At 38.1% G+C, this 18,715-nt stretch overlaps 1 protein-coding gene across 1 annotated transcript in view; it reads right to left on the bottom strand.

Annotated features, from left to right (window-relative positions):
• PIK3R1 (phosphoinositide-3-kinase regulatory subunit 1) overlaps window positions 1–18,314 on the bottom strand; it is a 56,098-nt gene extending 37,784 nt beyond the window's left edge. The window contains exons 1-2 of the mRNA XM_008643534.2: window positions 18,295–18,314; window positions 17,272–18,026 (exon numbers count right to left, since the gene is read on the bottom strand). Coding sequence (XP_008641756.1) covers window positions 17,272–17,605 — 334 coding nt within the window. The 5' untranslated portion in view covers window positions 17,606–18,026; window positions 18,295–18,314. The remainder of the gene's footprint in view (window positions 1–17,271; window positions 18,027–18,294) is intronic.
• Window positions 18,315–18,715: the final 401 nt, after the last annotated feature.

Here is an 18,715-nt window from a genome sequence, read left to right as displayed (position 1 = left end):
CCTTAGAACTATTGCCAGCTGCCTTTCCACAAACTACCTCATCTTTCCCAAGGATATTTATGCCATGATTTCTATTAACTTCTGCACTCTAGACTTTTTTTTAATAAAGCGACAGTGAAACTTTAGTAAAAATAAAATTTATTCTAAAGTCACTAGAGGTAAATTAATGCAATTACATGGTACTTTTGCTACAGTCACTCCATAAGGAATCAGCAGCAAAGATCCCTCTGTTGCCTGCTATACTACTACACAGACACATTAACAAAACTGCATTGTAAGAGCATCAAGACCACCCCCAAGGTCAAGCACTCAAAACCACAAAGAACTAAGGCTGCATGTGCAATTTCAGTTCATGCTTTGGTCTCTTTTCATAGAATGATACAGAATTTTTCCCAAGAAATTACACTGCCCATTTCAGTGCACAAAGACCAGAGCTCTCAAAGGATAAAACTCATCTGAAGAACTGAGTAATTTAGTACCTGGAATATTATCTAGATTTTACAAGGACACATGGTCATGCAGTAGGCTTATATTCTCCTGTTTATTTTCCTCTTCAAACCTGAATTTTCTATCATCTCATCTCAACACGGCTTCCCATGTAGAAGTATTTTGGTCCACAATATGTTCTTGAGTTCTTCCAAGCAAGTGGGAGAGGAAATACCTATCTGGTTTTTCCTGGAAATGTTTGACACATAGGACAGAGGCAGTTGCCTATCTTTCAAGGGAAAAATGCTGAGGTCCATCTCAGGAGGCACTTGAAAATTTTGGCTCTGGGCAGCCAGTGGAAAGTCATTGTGAGATGATTTCAATGACCTCTATCAGATAAAACTTCACAGATTGAGCAAGTTCATGTGCTGGCACCATTTTTATTTGAAAAGTAGTAACATGTATTTTCTTCTGAGTAGTCTGGTGCTATCCTACGAAGACTACTAACCTCAATTCCCTTTGCACCACGGATGGTGAGAAATGGTGCACCAGCAGCATCTGCTCTTTGTAACCAAGACAGGACTGTGGATGAACCATCACTATGAGATACCAGGGTTGCTGGAATACTGTTGAGAATGACTTGTCCCATCTCTAAAGGATCTTTGTTCCTTATTGCTATTTCCTTTTTTTTTGGTAACATAAAGTTTCTTACGCAAGGCCATCACTGGTTTGTGATAGTATCTCTGCTTGAGGAGCACATTTAAAGCATTCTCTTTTTATTCAATAATCGTAATACATAAAAATTCAGGGCAGTATGTTGTTTTGCTCTGAAAGAATGCTTTATTTTGCTACCTTTTTGCTGTAGAGAAACTAATGGGGGAAGAATGCCAACAAATCCCTGTCAAACTATTCACAGGCAAGAAATCTAGAAGAAAAGAATAGGCTCTTTACAACTGCAAGAAAAAGATAATGTGTATTACTATGCTTGAGAAGTCAAGTTGTTTAGATCTGGAAGATTTACATAAAAAGAACTGGCAGAAGCTGCTGACAGATAAAAGTCAACACTGCTCCTTCATCTTTTGGGAATTATGGGAAACATTTGTAAGTACACAGAAAGTTAAAAATAATGAGTGTATAGCAGTCACCCAGAAAAAAAAATGCAAACAATGGTAACAGCTCTCCAGCACCATGACTTTTATTCAAAAAACTAATGCGTTTCAAATCAAATCAAACATTTCTCCTCCTCTAGAAAAAAAAGAAAAAAGCAAAAGCTTAGAGCTGGAGCTGTAGCAACAGAATACAGCAATGCTGAAAGGCAGTCTTGCAAGAAAGTAAAACTGGGTTAATCCTTACAGCTATTAAACCATGGGGTGATTTGACATAGATACAGAAACAACATTATTAGGAAAATCCTGGACTGAATCTACAGAGAGTTAATCCCACTACCCTCGTTCTCCAGATGAAGAAGAAAACTCTAAGTCTGTATGCAGTAAGACTTTTTGACCCATATCATACTCCTGTCGAGATTTCTCTGAATAGCAATATGAGTTTTATTTTCTTATTCCAGTATATGTCACACTATCAAGATTCTGAATAAAAAGGATGTCATGCAATATCAAGTACATGTACTTATTACATGAACTTAAAGATCTCTCTTGCATCAATCATTGTTTGCTCACTCTCCACTGCTGAAGTAGCTTTAATTCAGACCTTAGCACTTAAGGTGACAAATGAATTTCATGAGCCTTTATAAAGCTGTCAGGGTACCAGCTGGTTAACTAACTGGCAAAAGACCTCCATTTGTGTACTGACCAGTACAGTGTGTTATGAAATTCATATAGTGCAAAATCTGCTTATAGGAAGTGCTTAAGAAAATTGAAAATAACAACAAAGATGGTGCTCATGAAAAACTGGCTATGTTTTTATATCCCCATCTGCAAGCCAAAGATTAACTGAAGTCAGGGTAAGAAGGTATGGAACAGGATTTCAGTCTGCAATGGGAGCATTCATTTGCAAAGAGACCAAAAGCAAGAGACAAAGCCTCTCTAAGAAAATCCAAACACTTCAATTTTAAGAAATCCTTTTGTAACCTTACAGTGTTAAGAGTGCCTTGTGGTCTAAAACAAAGAAAAAGACCTCTCTCTTGAAAACGAGCGGTGTGTTGTAAAGGAGTGAGACTGAGTAGAATAGGATTAAATAACTGAAAGAAGTATTTTGTAAGTGATCTTGGAAGGTGTAAGCTGCAGTACAGCAAAACTAGAAAAAAAATAAATCTGGTTAAGAACTGACAACATGTTCCCTATGATCTTTACCTCAGGTGGTTCAAATAAAAGCAGGTCTTTCATGGAATAAATGAGGCAGGCAGAAGCTCTTTTTAGGTCCTCTACAAAGACCCAAGACATGAGCAGGAAGCACTCCAATCCACTGCTTCCATTCCTTACTTCTGCACCCGGCAGCTGCCTTACACTGACCTACTCCAGCACAGCGGAATGTGCTGTAGACATTCTCCAACTTCCTTGTAGAAAATTAATGGATAACAGGATCAATGCCATCTCTGAACTTGGAGGACTACTAAGTGTATACATGACAATGACAAGAAATACTAATGTCCTGAATATTTAAGTGCTGCTGGTGTACAGACCTTCTAGAGGTCACACACCCAAAAAACCCAAACCAGTTTTTCCACCATCCTGCTCCTGCCAAGAAAGTTAACTGGTCTTCTAACCCATCCATATCTGAAAATATAGTGGCACTATCTATCTATACATCTATCTCAATTTCCACATACGTACGGAGCTTAGAGAAACAATCACTCAAGTTGACTTGGAATGTTGCTTATAAGAGTAATAAAGGAGTAAAAATACATTCCTGACTTGCACAAGATGTGATCAAACATGTAAAAGGGCCTTCTAGCTATGACTCACTAAGAAATGGGTGGAGGATTGAGAGGCTGAAAGGCTGCTGGTTGGCTGGAGTAAGCCTTCTTCCACACTGGCCAGCAAGGACTGAGAATTGGCTATTTTGTCAAAATACCAAGTATATCATGATTGTTTTCCTGCTATCCTATGGGGTACGGGGTGGTGGGGGGGAGTGAGAGTGAGAGAGGGGGGAAAGAAGAGAAGTCTTACATGTATGGTGTTTCGTTATTATGCTCCAGAGGAATCCGTTGGTCACCTTGCTAGAAGAAAGAACTAGTTACCTTTATTTGGCCCTAGCAGAAGGGAACACCTTCTCCTCATTTCATTTTATCTTTTCAAATGTATTTATTTATTTATTTATTTATTTAAATGTTGGCCATGTCAAAAGGAAAAAGGGTATCTCACTTGACTCCCAGATGGAAAATCGTTCCAAAAAAAACCAGTTCCCTGTTGAGAACAGGAGGAAGAGGAATACATTAATTTTAAACTGACCTGATTTTTTAAACAGGCATATGACTCCTTGTTTTTAGCATAGTTCACATGAATTGCCTGCATGAAGCTGGAAAAACTCATATCCTAATTAGTTCAGATGTGGCAACTTCAGAGAACTTTACTGAGGATTTTACAAGATAAAGGTCCTCAAAAATGGCAGACGCAGCAGACAGCTGGTGCAACTCGCCTAAGCTCTGCCGTGCTACCACAAGGAACCTACTTATTGTAGGACCTGCTACCTCCCAAAGAATTCTAGTCTTTCATGGTGAATGTGCCACCAGTAGCATCTAAAATAACTTAGACATATCAGTATGAGCAATCATCTAAACTGTGGCCTTATTTTAAGGGAAATTCCCTTTTATTTTTATTTTTTGGTGGTTTGGGTTTTTTTAAATAGGATATTTCTTGACGTCTCAGGGGAGTCAGCTCTTCTGCTTCTCTTTTTCTTGTTTCACTACATAGTCTGCTTTTCACCTGCCAGCTTCCCACATTTCAAACCTTGCTCTCAAACTGAAAAATCTTAGGAGACAGAGCAAGGTGTCTGGTTATTCTATAATGGCATTCAGCTAGGAGTGAACAGTGCAAAGGACCAAGTGAATATGCTAACCTGTGTTGCCTGCGGTGGAGAAGGAAGACATCGATAAAGTGCAAGGTGTGAAATTCTCTAGATACACATACTCAAATTGTTTGGCTGCTGCTTCCAAAACCTTGCAGGATAGTTTTGTTCTAAACTTGTATCTATAAAGACTGTGTTGGGCTTTTGTTTCGTTGTTGGGTTGGGTTTTTTTTCCCCCTGGACAGCTACAAATTACCTATCACAAAATTACATGCAGAAATTTAACATGTACTGGGTGGGAATCAATAGTGTAGTCTTGCATCATGCTAATAAAGACAAGAAGAAAGTTTCAGAGCCTATTATAGTGTCCACTTATGTCACAGTCTGACAGTGCTCTGTAAACATCCAAAACAAGCTGCTTTTCTTTTTTTTTTAAATTTGAGTCAGAATATAAGCATGGATTAAAGATTTCTGACAAGCTGCAAACAGGTAACCAAATAACACTTAGCATGATAGAAAACACAGTATTTTTCAGAACAAGAGAATTTCATGCTTTTACTTTTGCATGACTATCAACTTGAGCCCAACAGAAAAATTGGATCCATATTCAAGTCCATTTTTTCCTGCTGGCTTTATAGCTTCCCCATGCTTTCTGCACATTACACATTCCCTCTCTGTTGCTCTCAGCATTTGGACTCTCTCCTTCAGGCATTCTGTAATCCTGCCAGCCAAAGAGCTTTGCTTTTAGTAAGTAGATCTGCCAACTTAAACACCAGTCTCCTAAGGCAATCAAATAATGAAACACACATGTATGTACTTGCACATAATCTGTCAAATACCTCTCCAGCCCACTAGAAATGATTTTTGCAATTCGGGGTTTTCACAGGAGCATGCATTCATACACAGCTTTCAAAGATCAAATGCCATGGTTCTCCAGAGTTCTGTGTCTTGTTTGTACATTCTAACCCAATGATCCTGCAATTTCTGTGTTAGCATCTAAAGATATGAAAAATGAAAAACTTAAAAACACAAAGGTTTTGCAGAAAACTTCATATGGAGTAAGTATACCCTTCAATTTACTCTTTCCATGTTTCTAGTGTGTCTGGAAAGTTAATGAATAACCATTCCAGGTGTCAAGAGTATTTTTCATACCTCCCCCATTGCTCATCTATCATCCACACTGATGTCTTAACTTCCACTTTCTAAACCAATGTTTCCTAAAAGAGGAATCTAATGTATAATGCTAGCAACAGAGTAATCCAGGAAAAAACTTTGAACTTGTCATAGTAGGATGAAATTACACAGCCACACCTCTTGATTAAGGTTGCAGTTTACTACATGGCAAAATGAACATGGGAAGAAAAGCATCTTTCAAGGAAGCAAGTTGTTGATTAGTATTAGAAAAACTATAATCAAGTTTCACGAATGGTAATTTACTATGTAATGTCATCATTTGCAGAAATTCCTGTATTGTGAATCACAACTATGATACAGCAAAAAACCTCTCAAAACTAATAGAGATGCACCATAAAAACCTAAAGCAAGGGGTGCTTTAAACACACGGGTCACTGAAACGTTCTATTGCAAGACATGCTTTACATCTACAACAAAGTACTGAGAACTTGAAACTCTGGATTTGCAGAATCATGAAACAAGTAAGCTAACACTAAATTATGTTACTGTATTTGTTGAATCTGTGCATTCACATTCCAGTAATTCCTTCGATTTGATGCTTATATTTGGATTCCAGCTGGTGCAGGAAGATTTGTTCTGCAAGGAATTGTTTTGGACGTCCAGTGCACAGTAACTGAAGCCAGCCATGGAGTGAGCAAAGAGTACTCACTCCTTGGGACAAAAAGACTTACAAAGTCAAACTTAATACATTCTTGGTCCCTGGTTTTAGTTACCGCAATGAAATGTAACTGCTAGAGTTCTAATATTTTAAGAGTTGTTAAGAGTTACTCCCCAGATTCAGCGTTTTGAAGTGATATCCACATCACCCTCCTATGACAAAGAGATTAATTTTAAACTATCTTGGAGCAGTAGGTTTGTTGGTTTGTTCATTTTCTGTCTGTTTTGTTTACCTCATTCCTTACAGGACCATGATAGCACCTTTGCTTTCAACAGTATCCAAAGGTGACTTAGTATTTGTCATTATGAAGTTCTATGAAACACTTATTAGTCATATCATATCATTGGAAAGAGCAGAAGTGTCAATGAAAAAACATGTTTCCAGAGAGAAGTCTGAAGGCTGTGAAGAACAGGTGGCTTAAGACCACAAACTGATCAAAGTGAATGAAGCAATTTAAATTTAGTGAAAATCTAAAAAAAAAACATTTAAAAAACCAAAGCAAGAATAAGTGGGGAAAAAGGTCAGACAACTATATCACTAAAAAATTGTATCAGATGGCATACACTAAAATAAGTTGTACTCATATGTACAAACACAAGTTTGAGATGCAGTTTTGAAACCTTAACAGTGTTCTCCTACTGTAGTGTGCAGTTCATTGTCTATATGCACATGCATCAAGGTGATAAAACTCTGTATTTATTCTAAAAATAATAATTTGTTACAATAACAGAATATACAAATAAAACTGTCATCATACCACTTCCTCAATTATAAAAGCCCCTCATTACTGTCACATTAGTTACCCAAACAGGCAGCCCTAAGGAAAAAATAAGCCGTGCCAAAGTATCTAGCAGCCTAGAGCAAATTTTTAACATGTATCAGTGAAGAGTTCTAAATATACTGGAAAAAAATAATTTCATGAAAATAATCTCTATACTGTCATTACCAAATACAATTAGATATATGTAGTTTCCCAAATGAAAAGGAAAGCAGTTTGGACTAATTAGTAACAGGCTTTAAATTTATCTAGAAGTTATGAGCTTGAAACAGGAATTACAGGGTGAAATTACATGCCCTGCATTAGCCCAGGACCTCAGAAGAGATGCTCACAACAGTTTCCCTTACGTGTATTCAAAATTCATGAAAGGACAGTCAGACTCTGTTCTTTACATCAGCATTTATGGTGTAGTATTTAATGTACATTCATTTTCTATGCAATCTGGTATATTAGAATCCCTTCCAAAAAGAGCTAAGATTTGTGCTCCAAATGCTGAAGATATTGGGAATTTTGCCTGACAAAACTAAGAGTAAAAACCGTGGGATTTTTCCCAATGCCGCTAAACCTTGACTATAGGTCTGATCCTGTTCCTTCTGAAGTCAAGCTGGGTTTTGTCACCAATTTAAGGGAAAGTAGAATAGTAACCTGCAGCTTCCTGTATGAACAAGTCCTTCAAGTAAAGAAAAATACCCCCAACCATGTATAATACTTTCAAGAACATCAGTACTTTAAAATAATTTTATCTTTAGTTTGCATCCAAAAGGATTTTGAACAAGGCATTTTAATACTCTATTTAGAAGAGAGCAGCTCACATTAACAAGCACAGGCATGTTCCCTCCAAACTACTAGACAATTTACCACCGTATTTGATTGACTGTTTAGTTCAAACAGACATTGAGAAGAAAAAATAAAAACCGCACACAAAACCCCCCCAACAAAACAACCAGCCTCATCTAATTGGCATGTTCTTACTGTGTCATAATAAAACTCTACATATTTGTCTTAGAGGAAACATCTGGAGAAAAAGCATAACAGTTGGTAACTGCCTTCCCCTTTTTTACTAAACTGTACATGCAACTCAAAGTCCTGCGTCCTAAATCACTCTGGAAGGCACCAACAGCCCACTAGCTTTTTCAGTGAAAGTTTTAGTATCAAAAATAGAAGAGACTTTCAGCTTCCTACAAGCAAGATTTTATTCTAGTTGCTCTGTAGTAAACATTGTTCAACCAACGGTTTAATATTATCCCCAAAAACCATCCTGGTAATAATGGGATTGTGAAAATCTCTCATTTCATGTAGAGGGCTATAGTTTACACAGGCTATCAGAAAGTTTTTAGAGTTGTCAGCACTAAGTTTTATCCAAGAGGAAGTCAGAAAAACATGCAAGCCGTGGGGAATGCATGCTAATCTTTCAACCAACAGTAATGAATTATAAATACAGCAAAGAGAATTCAAACATTCATCACTCTGTGCCCTAAAAACCCCTCACTCAATGAACAGAAGTCCTTTATTTTCTGTTATTTCAGAAGAAATTTTTGCTACTTGCTGTTTAGATTGTGTTCCTTAAAATTCTATCCATTGATACAGATTACAAGGATGACTTGAAAAATTATGCTCAGAACTGGCTTGCACTGGAGCAAAAGGCCTCCCTAAATCTTTTTCTTCCTAAGAAAATTGCTTATCTAGGCTAGGCTACTAACTAGCTACCCTCTTCTGGCTTCAGAACAATTGAGTAGATTTGGACTGGCCAGAATATATTCTAAATTGTACTTAAACAGCTGTACAGATTTTACTTCAAAGTACCTAAAATAAGCTGTCACAGAAGACCCATGTATCAGCAGAGACTGGAAGGCCAAGGGAACACATCACACCTCACTGCACTCCATGGTGTCCTTGCACCTCACAGCTCTTTGCAGACCACATCAGGGCAGATGCCTCTCAAGCATGTGCCAGTCAACTAGGAGCAAAGCAGCAAGTGAATGGGGGGTTTTGCCATGGTCTCTATTGCTCCTCACCTGTGCCAAGCAGCTGTGTCTTGGCAAGCAGACAATTCAAGGATAAGGGCAGAAACACAACAGACATTTTCTTGTCTCCAACCAAGCACAGCACATGAAAAATTGCAGTGAAATTTACATGAAAAAATAGCACTAGAGGACTGGAATCTGTGATCACAGGATTGAACACCATGTGCAAATAGGAAAAAGACTGAAATTTTTTTCCCTTAACTGCTTATTTCTGGAATGTTCCTGGATAGAAAGATAATGAAACCAGACACAGCTGTGCAGCCTTATCTACCATGATGCATAATTAGCGGTTTCTTTCATTAATTCCCTAATTTAAGTGCTTTCATCTACCTCCAGCAAAAAAGAGCTGAGGAAGAGGACTTGGAAATAAAAAGACAACCTAAAAAACTAAGAGCCTTCTCTTTGCGAGAGACGGCTGGAGAAGCCGTAACATGCTTTGAAACACGGATTTACAGTGTATCATTCAAAAGTTTCTTTGCCAAGACTAGTCTCCAGGCTTATCTGCTATCTACCAATGTTATCCAAGCAGGATGAAGAGACGTTGGAAGAAACAGGTGATAGCACTTAAGTTTTCTCTCCTAACCTCAACAAATAAATTTCACTGTTATATCTGTAAACAAGACATACAAACCTGGTGCAGCCATGCCTCCTGCAAGGTTGTTGTGGTAACTCTATCCTAGCAAAAACCAGCATAGAAGTGCATTCCCTCTCAGACTACAGCTCTCAAGTTGCCTGACTCTTCCTTCCTTCCCAGGTAGCAGGAGGCTACAGAACTGGAGTGTTCAAACATGCTGCATCCAACAAATGCAACTCCACAGGGGAGAAAGAGCAAGGTAGAGACAACCTGAACTATACCATAGTTTGGCTTTTGGCCATTACCTTTTACATCTTTAAGTGTGCATGTGCTTTACAAGGAAGTATCAAAATGCTCAAGGAAAGCAGAGTTAACTTTGATTTCCCAAAACATAGACACTAATAAAGAAACAACAACAACAACAAATACTGAAAATAATACAATAGCTGCTCAAAATGTTCTGGAACCTGAATGGACCCGAAGTAACTGCCATTCCTGCAACAGATCTCCATTCTGCAGCAGCATCTTCCCATCCCAGATGCCATCAAGTGATTTGCCAGCACAGGTGGAACCTGGCATGTTCAGACCTACTGAAGGCAGATCTCACTTCTTGCCCTCAACATCCACAATCTCCAGTGAAGAAATTATCTCAGATATTGACCTCTGGGAAATGTTCTAACATAGCAAATGATGAACATACACAAACAAAGTGGATTGTATGAGAAAATTGTCTCACAGCTAACTGAATTGTTAAAGACCTTTTTCATCATTCATGTCATAGTTTACATAGTAGTTTTGAAGCACAAGATAGTCTCAAAAGATATTTTTAAAGTGTAGAAACCATATGCAATTACATCTTACCCTGGCTCAGGGCAGTAGTGTGTTTTTGAAACTCTGCCTTGAGGATCTTATTACCTGAAAAGCTCTCAGCTTAAATATAATTTTTTAGTGCTGTCTTACATGCGAACTATTTTATAAAGTGGGTCAACATGTGAAAATAAAGAACAAGATTTGGGTGCTATTCTTGTGGACTGCTGCATACAGCATTTACAAAAGACTGAACAAAAAGCAGTCAAGTTAGTACAAAACGTTACACGCGCTAACATTTTACAAAACTATTTCAGGCAATGTCCAAAGATGCAAGCATTTCTACAACACAGTGGAAAAAAGAAAACAAACAAAAACCAAAACCTGCCCCCAAAATCTACAAAACTGCCTTCTATTAACGAAAACATCCCAAAATAGAATTGCATTTTAGACATGTACTTTGCTGAAAGCATGAACAAAAATTAGCAACTCTTAATCAGATTAACTACTGGTTTTTTAAGCCAAAAATTTTCTCTAAGTTCTCCCAAGTACTTAGATTCTCACCAAAGTATTCTCAGGACTTAATATCCTTCTCCAGTTAAAATAAGCATGTCTTTAATATCATGTAATTCCCTTTGTCATTCTTAGCTATGAAAATAAAGAAGTTCTTTGTATTCTAGCCTTCAGATTGATTTCATGGATGTTCATCATGGCGAGGAGCTTTGGAGTAAGACGCAGATGTGAAACAGTGCACTGCCAGCTGCAGTTCCAGACCTGTGTTCTTTCACACAAGAGAATCTGGATGCATATATGGCATCACACAACTATTTAAGTGGGCACAGCTATTTGCTCTGGGTGCTGAATGATCCATTCTTGGCAAACACTTAGTACCATGTATTGCTGAAACACACAAACTGATGTTATCATATACAAGCCTACGTAAGAACTATTTGCTAACCAGTGAAGGTTTTTTTCAGATGTTCCTGGATCACAGGTACAGGACCAAACCAAGATGATTCCAGTGAGAGGTGCAGGCTAATTCACCTTTGCCATGTTTTACATCTGCCCCAGGAACTTTCATGTCAGCACAAGGTATTAACAGACTAAATCAGTATAACAGAAGGCTGAAGACACGTAAGCGAAGTCACTCAACGTGTGCCACTGTGGTAATCATAGAAAGGCATATTAAAATCAGTATGATACGAAACAGACAAATATTTGCTACAACATCAAAATAAGAATGTCTTAGTCTTTCAGCTTCTTAATGCAAAATGTGTAACAGAAGGCACTATTTTTATTAGATTCATTAGATTGAGACAGCTGGGGGAAAAAGATTCATCTCAGCCACACAAGCCTTTTCGGTCTAAGGTCACCTCTGAGGATTAAAAGAGGGTTTTGTGTGCCCCAAGTGATATATTTTTCACAGGAATATCTATTGTTCAATTAAAGTATTATTTTAAAAAGCTCTCTCTCTCTCACTTTAATTATTATCCTGTGAGGATTAAAACACAACATGGAAGATGCTGGGTTTAAAGGTCCTTCCTCCCTCTTGCTTCCTTCCTCCTGTACCAGCAGGTGGGGCCAGGCATCAACCATGAACTTGCCCAGGCCCTACTCTATCCACATGCAGTTTGTACTCGTACTTGCAAAGCCTATCCCTGTGCTTCCTGGGTGCTTACAAAGGCTTTTTATGTTACTATCAACCCTGATGTTATCACTGAGAAAAAAAATGCTCTGTCTCACTTCAGTGCAGCTTGCAAAAATCTTTGCAATCATCAGTGATGAAGCAGGTGGCAAGAACTCTGTTTTCAGATGCATGCACTTATCGGGCAGCTAGGAATTTGCCTAGAAATGTGATCACAAGTAGCCAGCAAGGCTTCATGGCAGGAACTTGCCCCATTTCTCAGTGCAAGTCAAAATCAACTGACGTGAAAATTCATGACTGCAAGGCAGTTTTGACAACTGCAGCAGGGCAAAGGCTTATATTCAAACTGGCTCTAAAAAGAAAGAATTCAAGGGCTCTGGTGTGAATGGTAAATATATTTACCATTTCTATTTGTCACGAGATAGTGACTCATCACTTCATCCCATAATTTCCTTTTTCCATTTGCCTAAATCAGGCAAGATGACTGTTTTCCTCCCAATGGAGGCTCCAGGTTCGCTGCATTTCACTCACTCTTATGTCCCTCAATACACAAATGTAAATAATTTCCACAAATAGATTGCTCCACTGGATTTACAGCAAAATTAGAGAAACAAATCCTACAACACATTCAGTTAAACCATGCACAAACAGTTTTATGCCCTCTGTCAGTTTGGATCTCTGTCAGATATTGCATAACCTGGTCGGTGAAAGGAAAGAGTTTCCAAACGTTCCATGTCATTATCTTTGTGCAACTTGCTGATCTGTATCTGTTCTAGAAGAGTGGAGAAAAGTTTGGGTTTTTTCTTTAAAAAAATAAATCTGTTTTATAGTTTCACCACAAGAAGGAAGAGCTTCAGATTATTCTTAGGCTCAAAATCAGCTGAAACAGTACAAAGTGTCAACATAAACAACCCTTTTCAGTTACAGGAAGTTGAAGGAAGCGCCAAAACATCAAAACTGACAAATTATTCATGTAAACTTCTGGTCTGCCCCTCTGCAATCTGATCTTCATTTCAAAGTGAGAATTTAGCATTCCAAGTTAAATCTGAAATTATTTCAGTCCATCAATCAAAGCTTTATGCTCCAAAGTCTGCTTAAGGTCAGCCTTCACAAACCAGGTAGAGAAATGATACTGTATGAATCAACTCTAAATATATGCAGCCATATCAGACGAGCTGAATCAACGTTTGCAAAACGTATCTGGACTTCGTACATCTTATGCATTTTTAATTTGCAAAGAATTGAGGAAAACTGGGATAAGCGAGAGGAACGAGCCTGATGTAGCTTCAATTAAAAAAAAAAAATCGTTTCAAGGGAAAAAACCCCAGTCATGTAAAGTCTTTACTGCTTCACATAAACTTCAGATGTTTAAGGGGGGGAGTAAGAAAATCCTATGTTGCGTGTCCACGGTTGCAAGCACCTCAATCCTCCCAGCAGCAGCCAGGCACCCTTGCCTGGTGGGGAAAAAAATCTGGCAGGTTGGGTGACTTGGAACCTCACAACAGCGAGAGGAATTAAATCTGCCTTGGCATAGCTCTGACATGCATCAGGCTCAAGACTGGAAGGTGCTAGAGTCTTCTCAGGCTTTGTTTCTCCTTTACTTTCATATTCTTTCAGATGCAATTAAAAAAAAAATCCCCACAAAATCAGACTAAATCTATTTTTTTATTGACAAAGGTAAGAGGAAGACAGGCAAAACATAACAGTCCTAAAATTTCAGCCAAGGAATGCCAATTCTTGTCTTAACCAATAGTTCTAGAAACTTAAATAAGTCATGAATAAAATAAAAATACGGGGAAAGTTTTGACTTAAAGTGTTTTAATGGAATTAGAGACCACCATCAAGGGGTTTTTTTTTGTTTTCAGACTGGCTTTTAATATTTAGGAAGCTCCCTGTTTATAAGAAAGACTGACTGCATAAGACATGGGCCTGATGAGCAGCTCTGCCCATGTCACCAGCCTCATTGACTACGAAGTCTGTTCAGATGTCTACGATTATTTGTGTATGAGTAACACACCATTGTGAATATTGGCAGCATTTTGCTTAAATATTGCAAATTAGATCTAATACGAAACAATCCAGACACTGATGAGAAAGTGATCAAGCTTAATAAAGCCAGGGGAAAAAAACATTCAGAGAGAATAATTAAGTATTAAAGAGTATTGAAATTATTAAAAAGTGTTTCCTTAAAAAAATAAACCTAGGTATAGGTCAAAATTAAAGGAACTCCTTAGATTATGCTTATGTATTCTTGGAAATCTCAAGTTTCTGATACTCTTATTCAAAATATACACAACAGGGGTAAATACAGAACTGACTCTTTACAGAATTAAAAAAGTATACAGATTTCAAATAACTGAGGTAGGTTTAAGAAGTCTTAAGTTAGAGTTCCCCATTAATTTGTCATTTTAATCCACAGTACTTTTAATTCATCAAGTAGTGAAAATGTAAGCTTGGCTGCATTTGGTCAGGCAAGTTTCACATTACACATTAATTTATTTTAAATGCACTCTAAGGGTGTAGAGAGAAGTATCATCCTGGGAAGAATCTTTTGGCCTACTGCCCATTACACTGGCTGCTGAAAAATATTAACTGTGCTATTCCCTGACCCAAATAACATACACAAAAACAGTGAAGCTACCTGGAAGTGAAGCATATCTTGCTGCATTGTTCTTTATCTGAACTGCATTCCTGTCCTCACCTCTGGTTTTATCACAAGTTTTGTAGCTTTCTGCTAACTTAAAAATTTCACCTTTTGATTTTTATAATACTCTTTCAGTACAACATTTCCAAATTTGTTTCTAAGATTCAAAGCACTCTGTGCCTTAGATCTTTTCAGATCTGTAGAGAGACTACTTACAATTACTTTTCCTAATTTCTTTTAGGAAAGCATACTTTATTTCAATAGTAATTAAGCCTGAAATTCAAATTTCTATTCAGGAGGGTCTGATCCCTGATCTTAGGGCATTATGGAGGTACCTAGCCTCTTATATGAAGCTTAAAATCTTTAATTCGAAAGCAGCTATGGGAACTCCATTTTTTATCAGAAGAAAACATGGTTGGATTGCAAGCTGATTCTTAAGCATTTTGAAGCGCAGCAGGATTATGTATGGAGACTTTGAGAAGAAGATTCCCAGTTAAATCAGAACATTTTCTTTCCAGTTTCCAGTTCCCAGAGTTCCATGGTATTAAAAATAAACACATTGCATGTAAATACTGCTTCGTCTCAAGGCAATAAACCTTACATACAAGGCTACATATAAGCAGAGCCCCCCCAAATCTGCAGCAGAATTTCCCAGAGTAACTCCCAGCAGCCAAAACTGCCATAAATGTCTGCTACAAACACAGTCCTGGGGCAGGCTTGGAAACAGCAAGATTAACCCAGGACTTCCCAGCGCAGGGCTGTGGCCAGCTCACAGCATGGAGCTGTGAACGGAAGGATCAAGCAAGCGTGACTACAGAAACCAAGGAAGTTACAAAGCGCTACTTTTAAATCAATAAACAGCAAAGCCTGGAATGCTGGTCGCTTCACCACAGCATGCACACGTAAAGAATGGGATTTTCTTTCCATTCTCTGCTGCTCATAATGATCTGTCAGCATTGAGGTGTCTATCCAAAAGCCATGTTTATTCTGCAGTTACATAGGATGATAACAACTGTCTCCACAGGTGGGTTAAGAAAAGAGTCAGTGTTACCTGAGCAGCGCACATTAATATCCAATACAAGGAACGATCAAACATATAATAGTTTTTCTTTTCAAAGGAAATACCCCATTTTCAGAACTACTCTAATGAAAGAGAAAACATGAGACTCTAATGACTAGCAGTTAAGAGTTCAGAGACAGGGACAGTATAACTTCAAATGCCACTACACCCTCATCTGCCCCCACCTTCATCCTAACAATGATTTACATCTAGGCACTGCAGACTTGCAAGCAATGCTTGCTACAGCGCTTCAGAACACTGCTATATAAACCAGTTCAGATTCACTCTTTATTCCCCACCAACCTAGAAATACTTCTGCCAGGTCAACTTGGTTGCCACATACATTTTTCTATATTTCTGCTCTTATCTTCGCTCGTTATCAGCACAGCTGAATATAAACTTACAATATGCACAGAAGGATGGAAGTTGATAAACTGATACCACAAATTTGCAAGTGATGCTACAAACATTTCTGTGTAGGCAGTGTGATGATACTATTCATTATTATGGTGTCACTGTGAAAATCATGATCACATACTACAACTCTGATTTCCTACAGCTAGAAACCCAGAGAATTTAGGAAATATTAGAAGTTGAAGAAATACAAGCCACTCTAGACTTCTCCAATAGGCTGTAAAGTTTATTCTAAAATGTACTTGGCTTATTGATCTGTAAAACCCAACTACCTGAACATCAGTACGTAAAGGAGAGAAAGTCACTTGGAAGGAGGGGTTTTTTGTTTTAGTTTTTTACCCCAAAGCTTTTCCAATTTTAAAACAGAAGACTTGTTTCTTCTTTTAACAGAAGAGTTCTGATAAAATTCTGAGTTCTGCCTAACATACTGTTGCAAATATAGGTTAGAAAGCAACTTAGGAAGATATTTCCTTTGTTTAACCTTTTTTATATAAGGCTATTTTTTTCTACTGCATGCCATACTCCCTAAAAGTGATAAATCTGAATTTCTCTTTATTATAATCTCATTGTTCATTTTAAAATATTCGTTCTTACCTTTAATGCCACAGGTAACCCCCATAACCACAATATATTTTTTGCTGCTAGCAAGAGATTTGTGGTAAGAACTTAGTTTTATTTAGAATGCATACTATTGGACTCACCAAGAACTTTCTTAATAGTGAGTGTGATGAACCACAAAAGCAAACACTTCCATCAGTTTCTCAGAAACCTAAAATAAATGTTAAGTGGCTCATTTTTCATTTAAGTTTCTACAGTGGAGAATTACAAGCACTACTTTCCAACCTGTGAGACATACCTCACAGTAAGTCATTGGTCCCTGTGCCTGAGACAAACCACATGAAACTACAAAGTGTATAAGCTAAATATTACGATGTACAAACAATTCTTATCTGACTGAAACGAGCTGTAAACTAAAAAAGCTGACCAGCAGGTGCTATATACACGAATGTACAGTCAGACAAGACTGTGAAACATAAATACCTGAAACCATGGGGGATACACACACCTTCTGAATACTGACCTTGTTGCTCACTCTCTGATTCAGCTTTTGCAGGACTTGGTGCTACTGGAAGAGGCCGAGGAGGACGAGGCTTTGGAGTGGGAGGAGATATTTTTTTTCTTCCAATGTACTCTACGTAAGTTCCTGGGAAATCCCCCCTCTCCCCTGTGGTTTCATTAAAGCCATTCAACCAACCAATTTCCTCAGGCTTTGCTTCTTCCCCTTCACTGAATCCAAGAGCTAGTAAGGAACCTTTATTCACAGTTAATATATCTCCTAAGTGCAAGTCAATGTCTTCTTCTCGCTCTTTTTTGTAGTCATATAAAGCTCTGTATTGATATCCCTCAGCACTCATCTTGGCAAATGATTTAACATTCAAAAGTGTTATTAAACAGTATCAAAATGCAACTGTCCAGTTATAGTTTTATGCACTGAGAAATTCAAGATGTATTAAATGGGATGAAGAAAATATCTCTTAAGTAATAAAATCCACCAGAGAATGTAAAAACACCAAAGTTTGGCTTTTCACTGCTGATGTTTTTACCAATGTATTTATTCTGAGTCACTGTCTGTTGCAGAAGTTAAGTGTTCCACTTCTTCTGTGTCTAGCAATATTCTTCCAGTTAGTTCTTTTCCTGGGCTTGCCTGCACTTCTGCATCTCCATACGCAACTTCAGCCGACTCCTTAGCCAGTCACGCTTTCTTCAGATGTATTTGCCACAGGCTGCTCATGTACCTTAAGTATTCTGCCACCAAACTCTGCACACATGCTTTTCCTGGAAAGAGAAGAGAAATCTGATTAAATCATCTCACACATTCTCTTGATGATTGTGAACTTGGGATTCTACCTATGAATTAAGCTTTCTGCAACCCTGGCAAAGACTGTGTCCCACATAAGAATCCTATGTAACAATAAAATCAAGCAAGAGCACAAAAAAATATCTCCAGATAATGTTTGCATTTTTATAAAGGATATATGTCAAATTACTTGAACCAAATTTGTACCCCTGCAGTATGAGGCATGCTTCCTTCTCTGTGACTTACGGCTGCTGAAAAGTCTCAGGGTGAGAGGGCTAAGCCCTGGAGCTATCCCTCTAGTGCAGTATCTAACCTGGCAGCAAGATTTTATATATTACCCCCCTGAAGCCAGACAGCCACACCTCTTCTCCACAAAAGGTCCGACAAGACAGAGGAGGAGCTTACTGTAATTAGAACTGACCCCTGGGGAATTCAGTCTCCTCCTGGTTATGACAAGGGTGAGGATGGGCAACAATCCCCATCCCAAAGCCTGCATTTCAAAAAACCTTTTGGAGGAACGTGTCTTTTCATAATCTGTAAAAGAAGCAAAGACTCCAGAGTGCTTTTACTTGATGACTACCATATTTCCCTTTTTTTTCTTTTTTGAGGAGGGGTTTTACCACTCCCCTATCTTCCAGATGTTTTTTAATGTGTTTATGGTATAATA

The sequence above is a fragment of the Corvus brachyrhynchos genome, unplaced genomic scaffold (genome assembly GCF_000691975.1).
Source record: "Corvus brachyrhynchos isolate BGI_N302 unplaced genomic scaffold, ASM69197v1 scaffold131, whole genome shotgun sequence".
Classification (NCBI taxonomy): Eukaryota; Metazoa; Chordata; class Aves; order Passeriformes; family Corvidae; genus Corvus; species Corvus brachyrhynchos.
This window is presented reverse-complemented; position numbering and strand designations above follow the sequence as displayed.